The following is a 26,364-nucleotide window of genomic DNA, read 5'->3' as shown; positions in this document are numbered from 1 at the left end:
TTAATTAATCTAATTACTGGCAATGGAAACAGAGGCCTCAGACGAGCTTTGAATTTGGCAGAATATTGTTACTCTTTTTTTGGCCTGGGTCATTGTCAGGAATCAGGATGTACTTGGTGATGCAACTTGTCTGCAGGCCTCTTGCCCAGAAAAGCCTCTCATTGGATTTACTCTGATAGACCAATCCTGGAGCTAGAATGAAGCTTGATTCAGAGAAAGAAAGAAAGAAAGAAAGGAAAGAAAGAAGAAGGGCATCTTTCTTTTGCAAAGAACATCAGTTCACATTCATTGTGATCAGCCAGGTGAAGAAGCAGGAACAACAAAATGTCTCATGATGGGATGTCCAGGGAGGAATATGAGGAGTATCAAAAGCAGATGGTGGAGGAAAAGTAAGTTTGAACCTCTTTTAAAGGACACTGGGTTAGAAATTAAACTCTTACTGCATTTGAGACAGGTTTAGAAACTCATTGACCCTTCCAAACACATCTTTAAAAAAATGTTTAGCGTGAAATATGATACTCAGATAAGAGTTACTGAGCATTACAAGAAACTAAATGTGAGTTATGATGTCTGTTGTTATGATTTCTCTTGAATGCAACTGGTGTCTTTGCTGTTTTTGTCTTTTATATTCCTGTTCTCTGTGTTTCCCCATCATTCAAGGATGGAGAGAGATGCAGAATATTCTACAAGAAAAGCAGAAAGGGCTTGTTTGAGGACTTGTTTAAGAGAAAAATATCGAATTCCAAAGGTGAGAGTCCCATGCAGACACAAATAATCCAGGAATCCTTCTCAATGATGGCATAACACCATACAGAAACTATACATTCACAAAACTTTATAGTTGTATTACTATCTATATTAAATGTATAAAACATATTATTCCTAAAAAATGGTTAATATTTAAAAGAGATATCCAAAATCCTCTCTGTAAAAACCTTCGACTCTAATATGTCGACTGAATGAAACAAGAAATTTAAACAATGTTCAGATTTCTGTTTTGGAAATGTATGCAATACATTGCATATTTTGCATTATTTGCATATTTAAACATATAATTTAAGAAAATCTGTCATGTAAAAAAAAGGGCAATTCTTAATGTAATAAATCAACCGAGGACGTGTGTTGATATCTGTTGGTAATTTGTTTTTATTTAATCCTATTCACCTGAGATGTCTTGCCTTAATTGAGTTATTCCTGTCCCTGACTGACTGTAAGCAGCACATTAATAGCATCGGTTTGAAAAGATGGTTAAACTATCACGTGTGTGAAAGCTTCCATTGCAGATTGTGGCAGGAGATTAAGTCATAAAATGGTAAGACTACACAGTCACTTTGGATGAATAAGGCTTAACCACCCGCAGTGATTCTCTAAACTGAGCTTTAAAAGCAATGCCGTATAGGGTGATTCTATAGTAGTTTCCAACCTGGAATGGCAATTTGATGTGAATTCAATTTGATGTGAATTAACAGTCATTATGAAAGGCCACCCCCAACCCGGCCCCTAAACCTACCCACCAATTTGCCAAAAGCGTAAAATGTCGATTTCATGTCGAATGACATCTTATTAATGAATATGAAATGAAGATTCATTAATAAGAATGGTTAGACTAGAAATCATCTTCAGAGACGTCTGACTCCCTAGGGTAAAAATGAAAACTGAGGTAAAAGATTTTAATAATTTACATGGCCTTTCCAGTTGTATAAATCGGTCTTCAATTAAGGCTACCTCATATAGGCCTATCCAGTTTTTTCCAAAGACAGACATGGGTATTAATGGGTCATAAATGGGTCATCATATAATATCAATGTTAAAGAATCATTATTATTTATATATATATAATATATATATATATATACTATATACATACATACATACTATATATAAATATAAATATATAATGTACAAGTACTGAGTAATAACAAAGTCCTTTCAAGTCATGCCACTCGCCGCCATCTTGGCAACGCCTCCGGGCAGCTATTTCGGACTGCTGTGTCCGAAATCACTCATTACTCACTATATAGTGGACTATAGTGAGCTCGCCATTTTGTAGTGCTGTCCGAATAGTGATGATTATTATATCCTATATAGTCCACTCAATGTATCCCAGAATGCATTTTGAAAAGTAGTGTACAACCGATGGTCACTAATCTAAGCCCTACATACCATCATGCATTGTGCTGATCGTAAAAATAAGTTATAATCATGTGTGGAGTAGCTCATTATAACAAAAACGGCCAGAAATCACTTTTAGTTTTCAAATTTTGGAGAAATAAGCTCAATATAATGTCATGTATTTATTTTAAAAAATATATTTAGCCCAGAGCCGGCTCGGCACCAGCTGACAGATGATGTAATCAACGGCGCCGAGAGACGATCTATTCTATTATGCTGGTGAGCTCACTATATAGTGCTCTGCTCTCTACCCCATATATAGGGGGTAGGGAGTAGGGGTTCGGACGCAGCATATATGTGCGCGCGCTCTTGCTCGGTCGCCCTAGATTCCGAGAGATTTGAACTCATTTGCGGGCATCAACGAGCCTCTATCAATCTGCGGGAGACACCTGGAACTTCTGGGAGACTTGGGATGTCTGATATTTACACAACGCACACATACACTGCATATCAAATCTGCCGCCTTTTCAATCAGTAACGTATTTAAATGTTTCCCAGCTTGACCGTTAAAAGCAGATGATTGGCTATCCAGCGGGAGGGGCAGGGCATTTGCATACAACCGCCATCTTTGGTGTTACGGGTTTTCCCTATCCACAAGTTTCCTACGCCTCATGAGGCCTTGCGTCAAAAGTGGGCGCGACTTCCGGTTCGAAGTAAACAAAGCGCGATTTGACATGCTTAACACTTTTCATTCAACAGTTGACAGTCATTCAAGTTATAGCGATCCAAACTAGCTAACGATGTGGGAACACAACCTCAACCAAATTCAAAAGGGTGAAATAACAGTACCTTTACCCTCCGCAGTAGCTGATTGGGAGTATTATAATACCATTATTAATAATCAATACTCATCAAGGCATGGTGACAGACAGTTGTGCGAGCTGACAAACAATTAAAATAAAAAATACACACTTAGTCATTGTGCTTTGGAGTTTATTCAAAATTATAAATGAATGTGCTACTAGAATACATTAACTGGCACATTTGGTATTCTGTCAACACAGGCTTTGATCCTGAGTTTAGGTGTAACATCAGTAGAGAACAGCCAATCACATGCTGATAGAGTTTATAAAATATTAAGAATTTAAACAAATGTACACAGGAAGATTCGTCGTCTTTTGGGAGGTGATGGAAACTACAGTCGTTGGCAGGATCACTCTGATTTCGTTTTTCGGTTTATGTTCAAAACAATCCCGTTTAAGCCACTGAATTAGTTTAGTCTGGTTATACATACAACCGTGAACAGCACATGTTGTCCCTGAGCTCCGTAACAACATCTCTCATAAAGATTTGCGTCTTTAAATAGTAAAATAATTCTCAGAAAAACAGCTAGCCTCTTGGCTAACTAACACACAAAATACCATTGGAATGCTACTTCCGCCGCCTAACTGGAAGTTTCACCCACTTTATTTTTTACAGGAGCGCCCCTCAGAAACTTGTGGATACATTTGTATTAAGGATTGAGGAAGTGACATGTCTCTATATAAATAGTCTCTGGTAATAATAATTTACAACATGCACTTATTATAAGGTTAGGAAAAGGGTTTGGTTTAGGGTTAATTGCAATGTAATTATGCATAATTTATATTCAGTACTACATGTAACAATGACACTGTAAAATAAAGTGGGTAACACTTTACTTGAAATGGTGTGCATAAGACTGACATGACACCTTTATAACCATGACATGACATATGTCTTGAATATGAAGTAGGGTTTATGCATATTTATGACTGTGTCTTTCGCTCAATAATGACATTTTGAATGCAAATATGACATTATAATGTCTATGTTATGACACCTTGACATAAACCAATACATAACCTGTCAGTGTCTTTGTCATGACAACTTGACATAAAATTAATTTAAACTGTCATGTGGTTGGCTTTCACATTGGCTGTCATGAGGCATTATAACTGTGTCATGAATATTTTTCGTGACCTCAACTACAGTGGTACTAATTGAATTTGTCATTAAAAAGTTAGAATGGCTTCATGGCAGTCAATGTCAAAACCAACTATCTGACAGTTTAATGTAATGCTAACCAATAAAGCTATGGTGGTTTCTTAAGTTTGATAATTAATCTGCTATGTCATGTTTATGACAGGTTGTGTTGTCTTAGTAATGTCAAGTTGTCATGACAAAGACATCTCAAACAATGTCATATTTGCATCAAAAATGTCATAACTGAGCGACTGACACTTAGTGACAGTTGTCATAAACATTCATAAAACATCCCTCATATTCATATGTCATGTCATGATTATGGAGGTGTCATGTTAGTCTTATGCACAACCCTTCAAGTAAAGTGTTACCATAAAGGGTTACCATTATCATTATTGAAGTATAGCTAAAAAGCGTAATGTCACCACCTACTATATGTGTTTGGAGTACATTATTCTTTTCAATTTAGTATTGATTGACATGCTAATGTGTTTTTCCCCAGAGCGAACAGGACGAGATTATGATTCAGCAGGCCGGAGATGACATTGACGTGCCAGAAGAACTGATCAAGATGGTGGACGGAGAGGCGCCGCCGGAGGAGGAAAAGGAATCCATCATGGATCAAATGCAGAACCTTCAGAACATGGATATGGAGCAGATCAAAGAAAAGGCTCAGGCCACGTTTGTGGAGATGAAATCCAAGGCTGAGGAGAAGTGCACTGTTATGTAACGTCTATCTAATCTTAACACTCATTTACTTATGCAGTGAAACTATTAACAGTTTCAATAACCTGATGTCCAGAGATCAGTGTCCTGGTTCTGAAATTCATTTATTCTTAGTTCTTTCGTTTGTCCTTTTTTTCTTTTCAATCTATCTTTTTTTCTTTGTTTTTCTATTGTTCCTTGATTTTCTTTTTTTAACCAAACTGTGATCACTGAGTCGTCTTGAATTGCAAAGTAAATGTTACGACTTATGACCAATATCAACATGCTAAAATATAAAGATATTATTTGATTCATGCACTTTTTATTTAAAAATAAAGGTTATTTTTGGAAAAGACATTTAAATGTAATGAGACGAGATTTTTTAATATAAATGATAATTTAACATGACTAAATACTTATATTATTTATTACTTACATAAATACAATATTTTCTGTATGATCAAATATTTTGAAGGTGCCGTAATAAGTTAGCCACATAAAAGTGAAGACTAAAAACTGCTGTAAATTAAACCCGACCACTTGAGATATAATGTTTGCAAATGCAAAAATAACACAGTCAATTTATGAATGGAATGCTAATTAATTTATAGTCTGGACATTTAAGCTTGGATAGGAGACAGCTTCACCCTTAACATTCTAAACCCACAATGAAAAATCTCTCATCATTTAAGCCAAACTCGGACTACAGGAGTTTTAACCGATTGTAAAATCTGGTTGCATCATGCACATAAAGCTGGGGATACACTTAACGACTGTAAGGCCGATTATGAATGTATTTTGATACTAACGATTGATCATGCCGAAAAGTGCCGAGTCAGTTGTGTTCAGTCGTTGTTCACAGTCTGTGTTTACAATCTGCTGCAGTAATTGCAGACAGTCTGTAAGTGTGTTCAGTCTTAGAATGTTTCAGCTAGTCGGTAAGTGTGTCCCCGGGACTGTAGTAAAATAATGTGTATGTGCGCAGGTGTAGTCTTTCTTTACAGTGACATCACCAACTACTTGTCTGGCATGCATAACACAGCGTTAATAGTCGTTTTCAAGGATCCGTGTGGACGGGGATCGTTTGTTGTCATATGTACATTTTTTCTAATTTTAGCAAATGTTGTCGTGTAAACGTACCCTAAATATCAAACATGTTAGATATAGAGCATCACAGTCCCGCCCACAGCCGGTGCCGGAAGTAAAAATTCAATACAATTTCTCAATTGACATTTGAGATATAAGCCATAAAAACGTAACCATACATGGTAGACTTAAAACCAGCTATGGTTGTACTAAGCGATTGTATATGCTCACTTAAGCGCCAAAAGTTCATGGGGCACCAACCTTGTTTTAAGATAAATGCCGTTTATTCGCGATGTATTGGATAAGTACTTCATTACCCACAATCCTGAACAATCCCACGATCCCACAGTGATGCATCTGATTGGTGGAAGTTGTGTCGTGTCACGTGTCTGAAACCCCGCAAAGGCACGTGAAGACCTGAAGATCGTGTAATGACGTAGGGCTAAGTTCATTGGTCGCACCTCTGAGACGCCCCCGCGCCATTGGATGTGCAGTTGCCGCAACAGCCTATGAGCGAGCCAGATGCTCAATGTTTTAGAATGTTTTTAGAATGCTCAATATTTTTCCATCCACTTGCATTATGAACTCATTTGCAAATGCGTTTGCTTCAGTAAATCGAGGAAAAGGAGTTTCCCTGCACATTCACTTTATAAAATTCACTTGAGGAAAAAGTTCACGTGGCCGTTGTCAGATTTGGAAGTCACTTCAGTCAACTTTAGTGAGGCGCAGTGGTTTATGGGAGGAGTAGTTCCTTTGCTCGGAAATGAAAATATGTACACAGGTTTGTACCCTAGACTTTTTTGGATTTTCTCTTTGTTTTTTCACTCGAAATGATATGTTGTATGCTTATGAGTTCAGCCATAGCTGGTTATACTTCCTCAGACATGATCTAATACTCTTTAGATATGGATTTTACAAAATGTCAATGGGAGAAATGAATGGGAAATTTACTTTCGGCACCAGCGCTCTCTTGGGCTGTGGGCGGGACTGTGATGCTCTATTGTCGGGGTGGCCCCAATGTGTCCGCGAGCAGATCGGGAGGTTTAAAGGGATAGTTCACTTTGAAATTAATTTTTGATATGTTTTAGCTTACCTCAAGGGCATCCAAGATGTAGGTGTCTTTGTTTCCACAGTATTTTCAATTTTGATATTTTTCAGTCAAACCGTTGTTGTCTGTCAGTCATATAATGCAGGTATGGGGTCCACGTCAAAAAGCATGCACAGAGAAGTCCAAATTAAACATGATTTAATGACTCGTATATGTAAGTACACATTGATGGCCTAAGACACGAAACGAGCGGTTTGTGTGAGAAAACGAACAGTATTTATATCGTTTTACCTCTTGTAACCACAATGACGTCCAAGTGATCTGAATCAGTTGTGCAATGTCCAGCTGAACCGAACTGAATCAGTTCAATGTTCTGCCGGAAGTGATCGCTTGCACGCCTACGTCACTCAATAAACATATTTTTAAACATACTAAACATTTGATATACCGAAATCGTCTTCCATTGCGGTTTCCTGTATATCTAAATATGTTTAGTGAAAGGTAAAACTTCCGAAATCTCTGTATAAACAAAGAGTGACGTGAATCGATCACTTACGGCGCATGCGCAAGCGATCAGTTTGACATCGCTGTGATTGGACGAGGTAAAAACGATATAAATAATGTTCGTTTTCTCACACAAACCGCTCGTTTCGTGTCTTAGGCCATCAATGTGTACTTACATTCATGAGTCATTAAATCATGTTTAATTTTGACTTCTCTGTGCATGCTCTTTGAGATGAACCCATGGTGGACCCCCTTAGCCTCCAGTGTATGACTGATAGACAACAATGGTTTGACCGAAAAATATCAAAATTGAAAATACTGTGGAAACAAAGACACCTACATCTTGGATCTCCTTGAGGTAAGCTAAAACATATCAAAAATTAATTTCAAAGTGAACTATCCCTTTAAGATTTGATCTGTAAACGCCTCACATTACCAGATAATCTGGGCCGAATAACAGAACCAACCGACCGACGCGTTTTCTTCTCCAAATGTAGGGAGGGGTAAATCAGGCATACATCGGCCTGAAACTCCTGTAGTCTAAGCCCGGTTGACTCACTCTCATGCAGTTTGATATGTATGAATTTCTTTCTTCAGATGAACACAAATGAAGATTTTTAGCAAAATAAACAGACGAGCTGATGTGAATGCATATAATGTAGGTGTACGGGACCTCCCAAGCTGACACTTTAAAAACCCCCACAAAATTCGCTTATATTATGCTGTGCGCTATATACACACACAAATCGTTTCACTTCGGAAGACATGATTCATCAATCGGGGTCATAAGGGTTACCATTGTGTTTGTTTTCTGTGATTTTTGAAGCATCCGCTTTGAGGGTCCCATCCACTTGCATTATGAACTCAAAGAGTTGGATTATTATTCTAAACATTTTCGTTTGTGTTCATCTGAATCTTCATCTGTACTCAATCAAGGATTGTTATAGAGTTGCAAACTATTCATGAACTCATTCTGCATGTCATCAATGTCATCAGTGGTCTCAATGGGAATGCTCAGTGGGTTCAGGAAGGGTGAGCATGGCATGTTCTCGTATTCATGTGTATGGTCACCGTGCAATCGAAAGTCCCCGTAACCCCCCACAGCTCCGTGGAGAGGCTCGCAGACGTTGAGGTAGGGGTTGGCGTACTGCTGGGTGAAGCGACGGTCAGACGCGGGACTGTGGCTGGGGCTGGTCGAGGGACTGTGCGGCATGGGACACGTCAGCTGGCAGCTGTTCTTCCTGGTGGGGCGGTTGAGATCCAGTTTGGCGGTGAGGGGCTTGCCGATGTTGACGTCCATGTTCCACTGGACCAGGTCATCTAGGCAGTTAAACTGGACTTGAAGGCACACAGTGAAAGCTAGTTCCTCCTGTAAAACAGGAAGAAAGTGTGAGAAGGAAAAAAAGGGATCAAAGTAGCTTTGAATTCAATCGAAAAATGCATTGGAAAGCTCAATCTAGCTATAGACCTATTGTGTATCTTTCTAGGTTATGATGTGTTGAAGAAGTCTTAAGATGTACCTTGAGTTTCTGCACTGAGCTGAGTCTGGTGTAGAGGCAGTGCTGAGGAAGACTGCCTGAAAGCAAGAAGCTTCCCGTTTCTTCCAGAGTTTCCTTATTCATCAGCTTAGGGTCTACATCCAGGTCCTTCAAAGTCAAAACATTCAAATGCATTGCAAATGTCAAAAGAACACAGTTCATGTAAAATGTTAAAACTGTTATTAATCCAATTAAGATTGTACTTACAAAAAAAGTTATACTGTATAGCTAAATAATTAAGCTGCTCGATTTTTTTTATGTTTTTGAAAACACTTATACTCTCTAAGGCTGCACTTCTTTAATCAAAATTAGGGCTGGGCAACTATTAATCGCGATTAATCGCATCCAAAATAAAAGTTTGCGTTTACATAATATATGTCTGGTCCTCTGTGGAATTATTTTGTATATAAAAATTCACACACATTCATGTATATATTTAAGAAAAATGTGTTATTAATATATAAAATATTTATATTTAATATAAACCATGTATAAAAATATATACAGTATATACATGCAAATATTTCTTAAATATATACATGGATGTGTGTGTATTTATATATACAAAATAATTATACACACTACACACACATATATTAATTATGTAAACACAAACTTTTATTTTGGATACGATTAATCACGATCAATCGTTGCCCAACCCTAAAATACAGTAAAAAAGTAATATTGTGGGGGGAAATTCTAGTTTAATATTGTAAAATGTAATTCATTCCTGTGATCACAAAGCATCATTACTCCAGTATTCAGTGTCACATGATTCTTCAGAAATCATTCTAATATGCTGATTTGCTGCTCAAGAAACATTAATTATTATTATCAATGTTAACTGATCCATGTTCTGATCAATGTTAAATTGTACTTCTTGTTTTTTTTTTTTTTATGAAAACCATTACAAGATTGTTTGATGACTATAAACTACAAAGGAACTTATTTGAAACGGATGTTTTTGTGATTACTGTCACTTTTGATCAGTGGTGGAGGAAGTACTGAATCTCAGTACTTAAGTAAAAGTACAAATAACCAGATAAATATTTACTTTAGTAAAAGTAGAAGTAACACAATGACAACAATACTTAAGTAAAAAGTACCTGATTTTAAATGTACTTTAAGTATTAAAAAGTAAAAGTACTTGCATAATTTATTTTCTTAATGTCTATTTTCTAATGATTAATAAAACATTTAATTCTAACTCATTCAAACTAATACTCTTATAATGATGGGAAAAAAAATGTTGTCACCATTTCTGAAACAAGCTTGAAATTAGGCAATATACACATCATGCTTATCCTTACTATATGTTAATAACTATGGCAGTAAACGCGATTAATTTATGGTGTAATTCTGAACCTCTTGGCTTGCCATAATCCTAACCAAACGTATATTACACACGGTGCGTTTCCTATGCACGTAAAAACTAATTTTCGCGTATAAATTGCACTATAAATGCACTGCGTGCGAGATGCATTTAGTGTGACCGGGTTGATATACTGTATCTATGGCAACCAAACGTCACTGGTGAGACAAACGTGCAACGGACGGACGGTCAGATTACGTTTTGGCCGGGGAAAAACTGATCAGAAAATGTAATGAAAATGTAACAGAAGTTGTAGAAATGTAGTGGAGTAGAAAGTATAATAATTGCTGCAAAATGTAACGAAGTAAAAGTAAAAAGTATGCACTATTTATTCTACTTAAGTAAAGTAAAGATACGTGAAAAATGTACTTAAGTAAAGTAACAAAGTATTTGTACTTCGTTACATTCCACCACTGCTTTTGATTAATTTGATGCATTCTCGCTGAATAAAAGTATACTTTAAAAAGTGTTGCTCAAAAAACATCTTAAAATCTTACTGGTTTTGAATATGGATATGAATAAATAATGCATTGCAGATTCTTTCTTCAAAATAAAAACAAAGAGACCACTTACCAGAGGAAGGTTAGTTATGTGCGCCTGGCATGACAGCATCTCCTCTGACTTTTTCACAATGCTGGTGTAGATGACCAGCACATTGGAAAACTCAGCAGCAAAGTCCATTTTTATCTGAACTCCACAGTCAAAGTCCAGAATTTTACTCTCCGGCAGTTCTGGGTTAAAACAGATGCAAACTGTTAGTTTGATGCCAAGTACTATTTCACTTATCATGAATTATCATCTGTGTCAAAGGAGTAGTTCACCCAAAAATGAAAATTCTGTCATCATTTAGTCACTCTCATGTTGTTCCAAACCTCTATGACTTTCTTTCTTCTGCTGAACACAAAAGAAGTTAATTTAAAAAAAATATAGGTAACTAAACAGTTGGGCCCCATTGACTTCCGTCGTATGGAAAAGAAAATACTATGAACGTCAATGGGTCCCATAAACTGTTTGGTTGTTTTCAGGTTCAGGTCTGGAACAGATTGAGAGTGAGTAAATGATGACAGAATTTTCATTTTTGGGTGAACTATCCCTTTAATATCATCAACAAGATTTGGTCCCACTTTATATTAAGTGGCTTTAAGTACAATGTACTTACATCGAAAAATAAGTACAATGTATTATTGTGTTCTTGTTGTATTATAAAACAGTATACACAAGTACACTTTGTGTATACAGGCGGCGCCATCTTTGGAAAACAGTCTCGACAAGTCAAACCACGAACGTCGTGCTGAGTGATCTGAACTGTATGAAGTTCAGCGAACTTCTGAACTGTATGAACGGCGTTTGGGGATCGACTTATCGAGACTATTTTCTAAGATGGCTCCTGTCTGTATACGCGAAGTGAACTGTCTTCATAAAGTATCTTCTTATTAAACGGTCTGTACACTGACAAAGTTCTTAATGCTTCGTTTTGCATGTATGGACCCTCATTATGTTACTGTGTTAGTGTGGGGCTATTTTGAGCCTTGTTAGTGGTATAAACTAGCGATTTCTTTTTACTTAAAAAATGCCCCCCGTACTAGCGTTATACACTAAACAGTTTTTAGAGATAAAACTCTTTACATTCGATTATCATGAAAACAAATCTCAGAGAACGGTTGACTGGGTATCAATGTTTTATTGGACCAAAGGTTTATTTTGCGAAGGAGTTCTCCTTTAAGGTTAGGTTAAGGTGTAAGGGAAGGGTCAACTGTGTAATTACAAATGTAATTACATAAATTAATTATAGCTGTAATTACATGCTGGTATTTTTAAAATAGAAGTACACTGTAAAAAGATGTATGCACACAATTACATTGTACCCAAGTCCATTGTATCAAATTATTAATTTCAATGTAAGTATATAGTACTTAAACCACTTAATATAAAGTGGGACCCAAGATTTTTTTGGTTTTGGGGGGTATCGTCAACAATGAAAAAGAGGTGAAAATCATCATGACAGTGATTTCAATTCAAACATACAGTTGATAAAATAATAAGAATAAGAATTTTGTAGCAAAATAAAAATGCACTGAACATTTGTTAGAAAAAAAGGATATGGTTGATTAAAATATACCAATTTAACTGTTACTTAATATAAAACGGATTACATGGAGTTTGGTCTAATAACTGATTGTGATTTTAACTGATACATTTTGTTTTTATCATCTGTCACAATACTTGCAACTAAAATGTAATTTTCAAATAATGCCTTTTTTGTAATTATTAATATTCTGTTTTACCATTGCTTACATCTTCTAGACAAAACCTTTGAACCTTTTTTTATACTGAGTTGCACAATATGTTGAAGTAGCTGAAAATACCATGCGCTTTAGACCAGAGCAGGTTGTGTGCCTCAGCTGGATGGGAGTAGTCCCCGGGGCGGATGGGATCGGTGAGGGATCGTCTCTCAGACAGGCTGCTGCGGATCTCGAGAGCCTGCTTACCCTTTGTGGGGTCAAACTGACCCATATCTACAAATAATCATTACAGTTCTTTGATAATGAAAACACACATTAAGCAAAGGTAGATGAAATATACATGTTTGACACATTTTATTTATATTTTATTTAATTTTTTAATATCTAAATTGATCATTGAAATGACAACGTATAATGGTTAGTAGAAGTAGTAGTTATAGTGCAAAATAGTAGTACTCTTTTCAGAGCAGTTAATCATTTGTTTGAGCTTAATGGACCAGCATTTAACTGTTAAAAGCTGTAATGCTTCATTTAACTTCAACATGCTCATGGTTCACTCACCTTCAGCCACACTGTCCAGCAGAACAGTTATCTTCTCATCCTCTAGGAGGCGCTCTTTCAGGAATTTGATAAAGACTCCATTGGTGAACCCACTCGAACTCAATTCAAAAGCCTCAGCATCTTGGCAACTTCACAAAAATAACATATCATGGCGTAACATTTCAGATAGAGAACATAATGTACTTCGGCATGTTATTTCTGGATGAAAAACTCACGTTGCATATCCAAACACAATATTGGCTGTAACTTTGAGCATGACATTTGGCATGGCGTCGTCATGTACATTTCTGAAACAGTGTACTAGTATTAGAATGATGGCAATCAATGTGAATACAGTGTGAATAAAGGAAAATCCCCACCTTTTCCTGCACATATCCAGGAGGAAGACATTGAGTCCAGTCTCCTTCTCCTGCATCAGTTTCAGAATGCTCTGAACACAGAGACAGTTGCCTGAGCGGTATGGATTTGGGGCATCCACGGGCACCATGAAGCTGTTCCCAAAGTTCTCATAACCGTGTCCAGCATAATACAACAAACCTACAAGGAGGAGCAATCGTCAAAGAGTCAGTTCAGCCAAAAAACAAAACAAAAACAAATCCTGTCACCATTACTCACCCTCATGTCATTCAAAAAGCCACATGAGTTTCTTTCTACTGTTAAACACAAAAGACGGTATTTTAAATATTGTCTGTTCTCTTCTATTCCATATAACAAGAGCCGATGGTGAATTGCACTGTCAACAAAAAAATTAGTCTAATGTGACTTTTGCGCTGATAGCTTTGCAAGATATTTAATGAAAATCTTAATTTGAAGCGAACATATTAGGCATTATGATGATGATATCAAATTTTCGTATCACAATGGTTGCTGAAACATTTTTATCATGGTATCACATATTATTAAATTACAAAAAAATTTCTAAATAACAAAAAGAACCTTAAACATTTAATCAATAAACAGTGCACAATAAAATTAAAGAGCACAACTATAAAGAACAGAACATCTTTAACAATATCAAGATATATTTTCTGGACTGGCATGTTTGTTTTAGTCCAGATTGTTTGAAAAATAATATTAAAGTTACCATGAAATCAAAATGGACAACTCTTGTTTTTATGGAATATTGCAATATTTATGCACATTACTATTTTTTTAAATTCATGTGCCCTTATTATCTTTAATCTAAATAACTCCCAATCTCTCTTGCAGCAACATCTCTAATGACGTTTCTCTCGTTGCAAGGGCGAAACTGTCAATCACATGAGATCACACAGCGATAGCAAACAACAACGATCCAATGATCCAATCAATACCCGATAGACAAAATCAAGTCCAATCGGATCACAATGGAGGGAAGAAAAGACTATTGTTTCATGCTGACTTAATGTATTTAAATAAATAATAAGCATTTTCACGGCTTGTCTGCCATCTTTGTTCTGACCAATGTGAAAATCGGCCTAAATATGTCAATTTTGATGAAAAAGCAGCTAATGTGCATTCTAAAAATCTAAACAATTTGGATAATGAGGTATCTAGAATTTTCCATACTGTTAATTTCCACAATATTATACCAAATATCAGCACAAGCTTAGTACACCTTTAAACATGGCAAATTAAAATGTGTTGTGACAGGTTTGGCATCAAAAATGTCAAATGTTATTAGTTCTCGTGTCTAATAACTGATAGGTGACACGGCGAGTGTTAATATGTGTAAAAAGCAAAATGGGAAATGAGAAGTGTGATCTCCTTTTGTGCTCCACAGAAAAATGTTAATTATACAGGTTTGGATTGGAATGACATGAGGGTGAGAAATTATTGTAGTTAATAGACTCGTAAACACCTCTAAATTCAGCATTCAAGCAATTAGTTATTAGTGGCATGGTTATTATGGCAATTACATACTTTCCAAAAATCATGTTAGTTTGATCTTACAAGGCAATTACCATGTTTATAGTAGTCTGCAATAAAACGTCGTGAACTACGGTAGCATAAACTATAGCAGAAACCACAGTACCATAAACTCCCTTATGAAGCAGAGACAGGAATTCCTCCACGGCGTTCCGCATCTCTGACTCGGTCAGATCCAGCAGAGACACCACTTTAAAGTTGAGCTGCCGCAGCAGATTAGTGAGGTCGTACACATCCACCATGGGCGCCTTCAGCTGTGGGTGGTTTCGATATGTGAGGTTACCGATCAGAAGGGCCACTTTGTCTGTAGCTGAAGGGAGAAACACATATTCACTGTGGAAAATGAGAGACTCCAGCTCCATTTTGAGTTAAATTAATTCACAGAATATGTTTGGTCTACTCACCATAAGGTTTCTCAAGATTGTAATCTGATGAAAAAGGTCATAATCATTCACTGACGTATTAAAAGCAAGAAATCTTCAAGGCCGAATGTAATGGGAACACAAAACTTACCTTTCTCAATAGTCAGAAAGTCATCTGAAAAAGAGAGACGTACATAGTAGGTATTTAGAGGATTCTTCTCCGAAGGCACATGATGATGACGATAATGAAAAGAAAGTTTATAGATCACAAATAGAGAACATTTCCGAGACCGAAAAATGAGATTTGACCCAATCCTGCCACAGTGAACCCTTAATGCCACTTATATGAATAGTTCACTTAAAGGGATACTCCACTTTTATTTAACAACTCCCCCAGAGTTAAACAGTTGGGTTTTACCGTTTTTCATTCAAAATCGTTTTCCATTCAGCTGATTTTCTGATATTTAGAAAAATATATCAGAAAATATCAGAAAATCGGCTGAATGGATTCAAAAATGGTAAAACTCAACTCTGAGGGAGTTGTAAAATTAGCCTATTTCCAAAAAAGTGGAGTATTCTTTTAAAAATGTAAATTCTGTCATCATTTACTCATCATTTACAGTTGTTTCAAACCAGTATAATTTTCTTTCTTCTGCTAAACACAAAGGAAGACATTTTGAAGAATGTCAATAACCAGACAGTTGATGTACCCTGTTGATTTACATTGTAGGAAAACAAATACTATGAAAGACAATGGTGTCTGGTTACTTTCTGGTTACCGAACTTTCTTCAAAATATCTTCTTTTGTCCTCAGCAGAAGAAATAAATTCATACAGGTTTGAAACAACTTGAGGGCGAGTAAATGATGACAGAATTTACATTTTTAAGTGAACTAATCCTTTAAGAAAAATTATTTCGTCACACATTTGGTCATGTTCTCACACTGCATTATTTATAATTTTGCAAGATGTAAACAACACTGGTCCAGAAACACTTCCTGTTTCATTTTGTAACTGTTTTCTTTATTTCACATGTAAAGAAAACATCTTAAAGATGTTTGTTTAACTTTTCTAATTCGTTTTTATATGTTCTGTTGGTTGTATTTTATCCAAGCTTTTATGTAGTGTTAAAAAACTGAAACAGGAAGTGCTTGTGGACCAGTGTTGTTTACATCTTGCAAAATGATCTGGGTACACTTTACTTGAAGGGGTGTGCATAAGACTAACATGACACCTATGTTATGATATGTTATGAATATGAAAGAAGTTTTATGCATGTTTGTGACAACTGTCATTAAGCGTCATTCGCTCAGTTATGACATTTTAAATGCAAATATGACATTGTTTGTGATGTCTTTGTTATGACACCTTGACATAAACCAATACATCATAACCTGTCAGTGTTTTCGTCACGACAACTTGACATTACTAAGACAACCTGTCATAAACATGACATAGCAGATTAATTATCAAACCACCTAGCTTTAATGGTTGACATTACATTAAACTGTCAGGTGGTTGGTTTTGACATTGGCTGCCATGAAGCCATTTTAACTTTTTAAAGACAAATTCAATATGTAGGCTACCACTGTAGTTGAGGTCACAAAAATATTCATGACACAGTTATAATGGCCTCATGACAGCCAATGTGAAAGCCAACAACATGAAAGTTTAACTTAAGTTTATGTCAAGTTGTCATGACAAAGACACTGACAGGTTATGATGTATTGATTGGTTTATGTCAAGTTGTCATAACAAAGACATCTTAAACAATGATATATATGCATTCAAAATGACATTATTGAGCAAAAGACACTTAATGACAGTTGTCATAAACATGGATAAACCCTACTTCATATTCAATGTCATGGTTATGAAGGTGTCATGTCAGTCTTATGCACACCCCTTCAAGTAAAGTGTTACTAGACATGCAGAGCTGCATTACTGAAGGCATCAGATCTATCAGTGTTCTCCACCACCTCAATCAATAAGAGTAGTCAAGAGAGTAGGGAAAAACATTTAAAGGAGTTTTCCGGGTTCAATACAAGCTCAACTGTGGCACACCGTCGATTACCACAGAAAAAAAAAACATGATTAATGTAATGCATTTCACATTATTTATGCTATTGCTGTTGATGGAGCTTGTTTTGAACCTGAAAGGTTCATTAAAAGCTGTTATAGCATGCATTAATCGGCATGACAGTATGATGATTAGGTTGGACATGCACCAGATTCAGATGGATACCAAAAAAGTCCATAGATGTTAGAGAGGTGCCACTACATCTACATAATACCTTCAGAGCACTCCATTGCTCCTGAAATTTGTAGAGATATTCTTGGATCTTTCATTTCAGAATGGCAAGGATTTTCTTGAGGAGGAACAAGAAGTTGGACCACAAAATGAGTGTATATAAAGTGAACCTAAAGAGAGAGCAGCTCACACTTCTTTCAATAAGGCAGTCCACTAACACGGCCATAACAAATCAACATTGTGCTATTTGAGGTCCCACATAGAGGTTACCGTCTCTGCACTAGAGTTGGATAGGATACACTTAACATAGTAAAGACCATATCTTGGCATCCTGGAGTTATTTATATTAGAATTACTTGTCACGCACTACTGTTCAGAACACTGATTTGATCAGAAAACATCTAACCGAAGAATAGATATAAAACAAAAGACTTGATCCATACCAGTAACAACAACATCGACTTCATTGCTCCACGTTCGTTCATTAGTGCAGCAGATCTCGCAGCGATATCTTCCCTGGTGCTCTGGCAACAAATTCTTGACCTAGTTTAAACCAAAACATATTATTCAATCACTCTCACTTCACTGAAAATAATGTGTAAACAAAACAGATAACTGGAGCATGTTTTACAAGAAAATTCAATCTGTTCATCATATTAAAGGGATAGTTCACTTTAAAATTAAAATTTGATATGTTTTAGCTTACCTCAAGGGCATCCAAGATGTAGGTGTCTTTGTTTCCACAGTATTTACAATTTTGATATTTTTAGGTCAAACCGTTGTTGTTGTCAGTTATATAATGGAGGTATATGGGTTCCACCCATGAGTCCACCTCAAAGAGCATGCAAATTTAATGACTCGTAAATGTAATTAAACATGACACGAAACGAGCGGTTTGTGTGAGAAAACGAACAGTATTTATATCCTTTTTACCTAGTGTAACCACAGCCACGTCCAATTGATCTGAGGGCGCTTCAGTCTGCGCAAGCGCCGGAAGTGATCTCTCGTGCGTGTACGTCACTCATTGCTTACACAGAGATTTCAGAAGTGTTACCCTTTCACTGTGAAGATGTAAACATATTTAGATATACAGGAAATTGCAATGGAAGACGATTTCGATATATCAACAGACAACGTTGATTTTTTTTCAAACCGCGCGATCACTTCCAGCGCTTTCCAGCGCTTCTGCAGACCAAAATGGCCGTGCCGTCAGATCAGTTGGACGTGGCTGTGATTACAAGAGGTAAAAACGATATAAATACTGTTAGTTTTCTCACACAAACCGCTTGTTTTGTGTCTTAGGCCAACAATGTGTACTTACATTTAAGAGACATTAAATCATGTTTAATTTGGACTTCTCTGTGCATGCTCTTTGAGGTGGTGACCATAGACCTGCATTATATGACTGACAGACAAGAACGGTTTGACCTAAAAATATCAAAATTGAAAATACTGTGAAAACAAAGACACCTACATCTTGGATGCCCTTGAGGTAAGCTAAAACATATCAACAATTTATTTCAAAGTGAACTATCCCTTTAAGCGATTGCTTCTCTTCAGAAAATACATATGGATTTGTCTAACAATGTCTTTATGCACTTTTTGAAGCGCCAAAGTGGTAGTTACGCCGTCAATGGAGATGAAGAAATCTCTCAGAATTAATTTAAAAGATCTTCATTTGTGTTTTAAAGATGAACGAAAGTCTTACGGGTTTGGAACGACATGAGGGTGAGTAACTGATGATTGGTTGAACCAGACATGTGCCGGTATTCAGTAATGCGATAAATCGCGGTAATGAATATGCACGATATTGTTATCGCAGGCTCTTCAAAATACCGTGAATTCGAATTTAAACTTTTCGAACGCATATTAGCTTATAGCATTATGTGATATATTTTTTTCTTGAGAAACATTAACATGCAGACTGTAGCCTAAATAATATTTATCCCAATGAGTCAATATTGAATTAAGACTGAAATCAAATCCAAGAATTTAATTGAATAATACAAAAAGTAGCCTACCAGTCATTGTACCATGTAAACATTGTAACATGTTGTCACAAAACTTTAAACAATTCTGTTTAAATTTTAGTTACCATATGTTTTGAAAATCACAATTACACATTGTGATGCAAGTGTTTGTTTTTTTAGATACCCACAATGCATCTGTTTTTTAATATTGTGATAATTAAAATATTGCGAAAATACCGTATACCGTGTTAAAAGCTCAATCGATTAACCGAAGCATGAAAATTTGATACCGGCACATGCCTAGGTTGAACTAACCCTTTAAAATGTTGACGTTTAATTCTTTGCTTGCTGTTTCTTTGTTATTATTAAATGTGAAATTTGCTATTTACTGAGTAAAACGGTCTCCGTAATGACATACAACACTATATAGTACAATAGAAAATGTTATCCTCTTACAGTGTACTTCCTCTTGTTGGCTTTTATGATTGGCACCCCATTTCTGTACCATTGATATTGTGGTAGGGGTCTGCCAATTGCTCCACACTCCAGATAGAGTATATCACCCACCAGCAGCCTTTGAGGCTGAGGCTGGATCAGGACCCTCGGTCTGCCCTCTGATGCCAAAGACACTAGTCCTGAACAAAAAAACATCCATTTTGATATCAGTGACATACAGTGACAATATCATGACAATTCAAACAAATGTCTCTCTAGTCTCTGATTTACCATATCTTGGTGGAACATCAAGGACGTCTACTTGGGCCCACTGACTGAACTCACATGTGTTTCCACAGTTCACTCTACAGATGTAAAACCCTGCATCTTTGACCTGGACTGGGCTGAACACCAGGTCTGGGGAAGAGCTGTTATGTACCTGAAGGGTTGCGTTAGTTATATGATCGTGTGAATGACTAACAATAAATTGTTCCTCAATGTAATGTCCTTTAGTTTACCTCTTCTGTTTTCTTAAACCACTGAAACTGCACATTCGAAGCACCAACAGCACAACAGCTGAGACGGAGGTTATGTCCGGCAATGACAGCCACTGACTGCGGCTGGATGAGGATTTGAATTCCTGTCAGATCAATTGAGGAAACAGCATCTGAAACTGGCTTATGAATGCCAAAAATCACTTATGGCTATGTCTGCACAGTATCTATGCCAGGAATTTCTGCAGAATATAAATACATGTGATTTAAAGCGTTGTGTGTTTGTTACTTAAATGTTTTGGCAAATTTCATAATGTTCTCAAATGCCAATAAGAGTGTAAAGGTACGGCCACATTTACTGTTCTGTTCAAAATCAATAGCAATCCACACAAGAATTTCATTTCAAGTTTCTGTCTGATGTTCAAACTGGTCACGTGGATTTACCACATTAATCAACAGAAAGCTGATTGGTTTGAAAGTGATTTCTGTCTGAGCCGTGCTTCATGCCTCTCTACACTTTCTCTAACTGATCTATAAGTTATGACAACATATGTTTTCACATTACTTTAACTTATCAAAAGTAAGATATTCTCAACTTTTTTTTTACAATATACAAGACTCAAAATTAATATACAAGACTCTGAAATTACTTAAACATCCAAATTAATTGTACTAAAAAAATTAAAGCAGTAGTTCACTTTTAAAATAACTTTTGCTGATAATTTACTCACCCCCATGTCATCCAAGATGTCCATGTCTTTCTTTCTTCAGTCGAAAAGAAATTAAGGTTTTTTATGAAAACATTCCATAATTTTTCTCCATATAACAGACTTCAATGGGAACCAAACGGTTCAAGGTCCAAAAGACACTTTCAGTACAAACTGTTCAAAGGGCTTTAAAGGATTCCAGACGATGAATAAGGGTCTTATCAAGCGAAACGTTTAAGTTTTATAAACTCAAATGGTCGCCTTGCTCTGTTCTGTGATGTGCGTTTGTGACTCCTGTTCGAACTCGTTCATCAAAATGAACGAATCTTTTTCCGAGTCAATTCATTCATTTCGTTTGTTGAATGAACCAAATGCTCATGGTTTTTGAATGAACCAAATGCTCATGATTTAAAAAAAAAAAGAGCAATCGTTTCGCTTGATAAGACCCTTATTCATCGTCTGGAATCGTTTAAAGCCATTTGAACAGTTTGCGGTTTGCACTGAAACTGTCTTTTGGACCTTGAACCATTTGGTTACCAGTAATTAAAGTGCATAATTTGGAGAAAAATCCTGGAATGTTTTCATCAAAAACCTTAATTTCTTTTCGACTGAAGAAAGAAAGACATGGACATCTTGGATGACATGGGGGTGAGTCAATTATCAACAAAAGTTTTTTTAAAAGTGAACTACTCCTTTAAGGCAGGGATGTGTTTTTTACAGTGCAGAATTCAGATTTTCTTTGATAATCAGTTAAGAAAATGTGGGGTAAAAGATTATGTGTGGGTCTACAAATGTTACTTCTTCAAGCATTTCACTTTTACGACTGTGATTAAATATCTGAGTACAACACAAACAACATAAGATACTGTGTTGAGACATAAACTCTCTCTTTAAGATGTTTCCACTAAGGCAGTTGTACCTGGAGGTTTAAGGAACTGCAGCCCATCCGTATGACCCATAGTATGTAGAAACTCAACCAGTTCACCCAACTTACATCCTTGATCTCCAATGAGTTTGAGCAGAGTGCGGGAGGGACTACCTTCCGCCTCCAAAGCCTTCAGTGAACACATGTCCATGTCATTGAGACTGCCCATGTGAGTAGAAGGGGGGTGGGGTCTGTGAGTTTATTTGTGCATATTTGCATATTACATTAAAATGAAACATGAATAAAGAAAAATAGAGTTGTTACCTCACTTTGAATCGGCTGTCACTTTTCACAATCTCCCCCAGTTTTCGCCATCCCTTATTGTTGGCCTTATCAAGAGACTCACAGAGTCTCTTTAACACAGATTCTTTCAAGAAATTTATGTTGTCATTCAAATCTGACATGATTGAGGATAATGGCTCATGCACAACTGTGCTGAACTCAGGTTTAAATGTTCAGCAAAGCACCTGCAATATGAAACATTGACATACTTCATATGAAAGATATACATTTTTTTCTATATATGACAATTTTTTTAAATTTATTTGACACCACATGACCTAAAAAAAACAGCAAAAAATCTTGAAATAAAAAACTTGATGGTGACCAACACCTAAAATATAAACTTTACCTTAAACATTTATATATTTAGCCTATATATATATATATATATATATATATATATATTAGAGCCAGACCGATATATCGGCCGGCCGATATTATTGGCCGATATTAGGCATTTTCTAAAATATCGGTATCGGCAGTTATAATGGCCGATAAATGAATATTTAAAAAATAAAATAAAAATGGACGAAACATGCTTCAATCATCTCTCCTTGGCCTGTTATATTGAAAATGTATGTTTTACAATTTGCACTATGATGTTATCTATTGCTAAATTATGGCTCATCATAGACTAGGTAACCACAAAGCTAGCTAATGCCACTATCATCAGTGGAAGACCGCTAACGTTAACAATGAGCTTGGAAACCACAATTAACTTTTTCTACCTAAATAAAGTAATTATTACTGTATTTATAACTAGCATATCTCTAGTTACAGTCCCTGCATTGTAAAATGTAAGTTATACTTGCGAGGAGTGAACATTTAGACATAGAGAAAAAGTATCAAACATATCTTGTGCAGAAAAGTTAGCTTTTCTTTTACACGTGTGTGAAATCCAACAATATTTAATAAAAAAAATAAAATAAAAAATATCAGCCGATATATCGGAATATCGGATTTTAAAACCCAAAAATATTTGTAACGGTATCGGCCTTCAAAATCCTTAATCGGTCGGGCTCTAATATATATATATATATATATATATATATATATATATATATAGATAGATAGATAGATAGATAGATAGATAGATAGATAGATAGATAGATAGATAGATAGATAGATCTGAATCAACCTTCATTAAATTATTTCCACTTAAAGTTTTTTTATTTGGGTCAGCTGAGTGACTAAAGGGTTAGTTTAAATTAAATGTAAAATTCAGTCATAATTTGTGACCTTTCATGATGTTCCAAACCTGAAAGACTTTATCTCTGTCCGTGGAATACAAATTAATGAGATGTTAGAGTCCAAGTCAACAATGTATGAAAATGCAATTAAATTGAATGGAGGCACTTTATCATCTTTTATTATTATTATTATTATTTTTTTTTTTTTTTACAGAAGAGTAAGTCGATAAGTTTTTAGATCAGAGGTTTGGAACGAAAGGAAGAGTACATTGCAACATTTTCATATCTTGAACAACCTTTAAGATAGTTTCACTTTTTACAGTGACTTCACCAACCGCATATCGAGTGATGAAGGTTTGTAAACTTATGAAGGTTTGTAACTTTGTGACAGCGCCATCCTGTTTTTTATTTTCAAATGCAGATTAGCCTACTCAACTGTTATGAGTTTCTAACAGTAAATGTTTAGGCAAGCAAACAGAGATAAAACAGATTAGAATTCACCACGAAAACAATGAAGTAGCCTAATAGCCTATCAGAAAGAGTGTAAACATCGGTCGCATACCTCAGGCAGATCAGTTGACATGTATCCCATTATACGTGTAGCCTATCCCATTAATCCTTCGCTGCACACTGACTGATGCGGGGAAATCCAACTTACTAAACATACGTGTGTATGCATCACTTCCTGATGTCTAACAAAGAGGAAGGTGTTCATCTCGTCTCTCCCGAGTTCAAAGAGTCTTTAAACGGAAGTGTGTTCTTGTAGTCAAAGAGAGAGAGAGAGAGAGAGAGACTCGCTGATTTTCTATGGGCTTTTAAAACTATTAGAAATAGTATGTATGTTTAAAATGTATGTTTAAAATGTATACGTCTAAAATGTATGTTTGAGCTGTCTTAAACTTGTCTTAAACTTGGGTAACACTTTACTTGAAGAGGTGTGCATAAGACTGACATGACACCTTCATAACCATGACATGACATATGTAGGATTTATGCATGTTTATGATAACTGTCATTAAGTGTCTTTCGCTCAATAATGACATTTTGAATGCAAATATGACATTGTTTAAGATGTCTTTGTTATGACAACTTGACAAACCATAACATCATAACATGTCAGAGTCTTTGTCATGACAACTTGACATAAAATTAAGTTAAACTGTCATATGTGGATGGCTTTCACATTGGCTGTCATGAGGCCCTTATAGACCATTTCACAAGATGTAAACAACACTGGTCCAGAAGCACTTCCTGTTTCAGTTTTTTAACACTACATAAAAGCTGGGATAAAATACAACCAACAGAACATTTAAAACTGAATCAAAAAGTTAAACAAACATCTTTAAGATGTTTTTTTTTTTACATGTGAAATAAAGAAAACAGTTACAAACTGAAACAGGAAGTGCTTCTGGACCAGTGTTGTTTACATCTTGTGAAATGGTCTATAACTGGGTCACGGATATTTTTCGTGACCTCAACTACAGTGGTACTAATAATTTGCCATTAAAAAGTTATAATGACTTCATGACAGTCAATGTCAAAACCAACCACCTGACAGTTTAATGTAGCCTAATGTTAACCAATAAAGCTAGGTGGTTTCTTAAGTTTGATAATTAATATGCTATGTCATGTTTATGACAGGTTGTGTTGTCTTAGTAATGTCAAGTTGTCATGACAAAGACACTGACAGGTTATGATGTACTGTTTTATGTCAAGATGTCATAACAAAGATATCTCAAACAATGTCATATTTGCATTAAAAATGTCATAACTGAGCGAATGACACTTAATGACAGTTATCACAAACATGCATAAACCCTCCTTCATACTTATGACATGACATCATGTCAGTCTTATGCACACCCCTTCAAGTAAAGTGTTACCGAAAATTGCACTGACATGTATCATTTTTCTCAAGAAACATATCAGTAATATTTTTTTTCTAAGGCACCTTTAAAAGCTACTAAAATGCCCCAATTAAAATAAAGCCTAATCCTTGTTTAATCGAACAGCAGTCAGTGCAGCCAGGCCTTGTTTTCTGGAAAAAAAAAAAAAAAAAAAAAGATAATCAAAACTATCGAGTTTATGCATAAAAAAGAAAGTAAATTTAATTTAATTTAAAAATGTATTAAATTTAATTAAAAGGGAAACCAAGATTATTGTTTTTCTTATTTTAAGCATAAACGGCACATACAGTAATTATCACAACGAAGTAACTCAAGTGCATCTTGATTCAATAATGTTTATAAGCTATTCTGTACTGGAAAAAGGTAGGAAGACCAAAAGAGATTTTATTCATTTAAATGACTAAATGAAATAATAAATATTAGGACTTATAAATCCAAATTTGTCTGGGAGGGAATCCTGATTTCTTCAAAGAAAATGGGTGAATTAAACTAAGAAATAGCTTGATTTTTTTTTTAAGCTTGTTTTATCTTATTTAAAATAATTAAGTCATTGTGGGTCCCCTTGGGAGTTTGCTGAGGCCCTCTAGTGGGCCCTGGCCTGCTGCATGGGAATTCACTGCCAAGTCCTATCAACAAGAACACTTAAAGCACTATCTATTTATCTGTGTGTTTTTTTTTCTCTTTGACAGCCTTATTCCCATAACTTTAAATAAAAAAAGAAGAAGAAAAAAACATTTTTAAACATCAAGAAATGGCTTTAT

At 35.7% G+C, this 26,364-nt stretch overlaps 2 protein-coding genes across 3 annotated transcripts; one reads left to right on the top strand and one right to left on the bottom strand.

Annotated features, from left to right (window-relative positions):
* Positions 1-257: 257 nt before the first annotated feature.
* On the top strand, positions 258-6,566 carry cplx4b (complexin 4b). The gene is made up of 3 exons (XM_039662553.2): positions 258-389; positions 661-748; positions 4,619-6,566. Exons 1-3 carry the CDS (start codon positions 325-327, stop codon positions 4,844-4,846), a joined length of 381 nt encoding a protein of 126 aa, XP_039518487.1. The 5' UTR covers positions 258-324; the 3' UTR covers positions 4,847-6,566.
* A 1,678-nt stretch (positions 6,567-8,244) lies between these two features.
* Positions 8,245-24,445, bottom strand: malt1 (MALT paracaspase 1). Of its 2 annotated transcripts, XM_039662492.2 has the most exons (18): positions 24,259-24,445; positions 22,489-22,691; positions 22,219-22,385; positions 20,617-20,738; positions 20,390-20,537; positions 20,120-20,298; positions 18,137-18,236; positions 17,737-17,811; positions 15,595-15,618; positions 15,486-15,509; positions 15,188-15,391; positions 13,533-13,710; positions 13,389-13,460; positions 13,174-13,301; positions 12,736-12,885; positions 10,943-11,100; positions 8,980-9,105; positions 8,245-8,828 (listed from the first exon to the last, which is right to left on the bottom strand). In XM_039662492.2, the coding sequence occupies exons 2-18, from the start codon at positions 22,626-22,628 to the stop codon at positions 8,391-8,393; spliced, it is 2,433 nt and encodes an 810-aa protein (XP_039518426.1). In that variant the 5' UTR covers positions 22,629-22,691; positions 24,259-24,445; the 3' UTR covers positions 8,245-8,390. The 2 variants fall into 2 exon arrangements, with proteins under 2 accessions (XP_039518426.1, XP_039518427.1); XM_039662493.2 differs by lacking the exon at positions 17,737-17,811.
* Positions 24,446-26,364: the final 1,919 nt, after the last annotated feature.

The sequence above is a fragment of the Pimephales promelas genome, chromosome 4, assembly GCF_988280905.1.
Source record: "Pimephales promelas chromosome 4, fPimPro1.hap1.1, whole genome shotgun sequence".
NCBI lineage: Eukaryota > Metazoa > Chordata > Actinopteri > Cypriniformes > Leuciscidae > Pimephales > Pimephales promelas.
The sequence above is the reverse complement of the archived record's forward strand: the minus strand, read 5'-3'. Positions and strand labels throughout refer to the sequence as shown.

What these genes read in the sequence shown, in the direction of transcription:
- cplx4b (XM_039662553.2), top strand. Translation starts at nt 325, where the DNA reads ATGTCTCATGATGGGATGTCCAGGGAGGAATATGAGGAGTATCAAAAG. An exon ending in AAGCAGATGGTGGAGGAAAA is followed by an intron (nt 390 to 660) that starts GTAAGTTTGAAC and finishes CCATCATTCAAG; the next exon opens with GATGGAGAGAGATGCAGAAT. An exon ending in AAAAATATCGAATTCCAAAG is followed by an intron (nt 749 to 4,618) that starts GTGAGAGTCCCA and finishes GTTTTTCCCCAG; the next exon opens with AGCGAACAGGACGAGATTAT.
- malt1 (XM_039662492.2), bottom strand. Translation starts at nt 22,628, where the DNA reads ATGTCAGATTTGAATGACAACATAAATTTCTTGAAAGAATCTGTGTTA. An exon ending in CCAACAAGAGGAAGTACACT is followed by an intron (nt 18,237 to 20,119) that starts GTAAGAGGATAA and finishes GGTTTAAACTAG; the next exon opens with GTCAAGAATTTGTTGCCAGA. An exon ending in GCTGGACAGTGTGGCTGAAG is followed by an intron (nt 12,886 to 13,173) that starts GTGAGTGAACCA and finishes GATTATTTGTAG; the next exon opens with ATATGGGTCAGTTTGACCCC.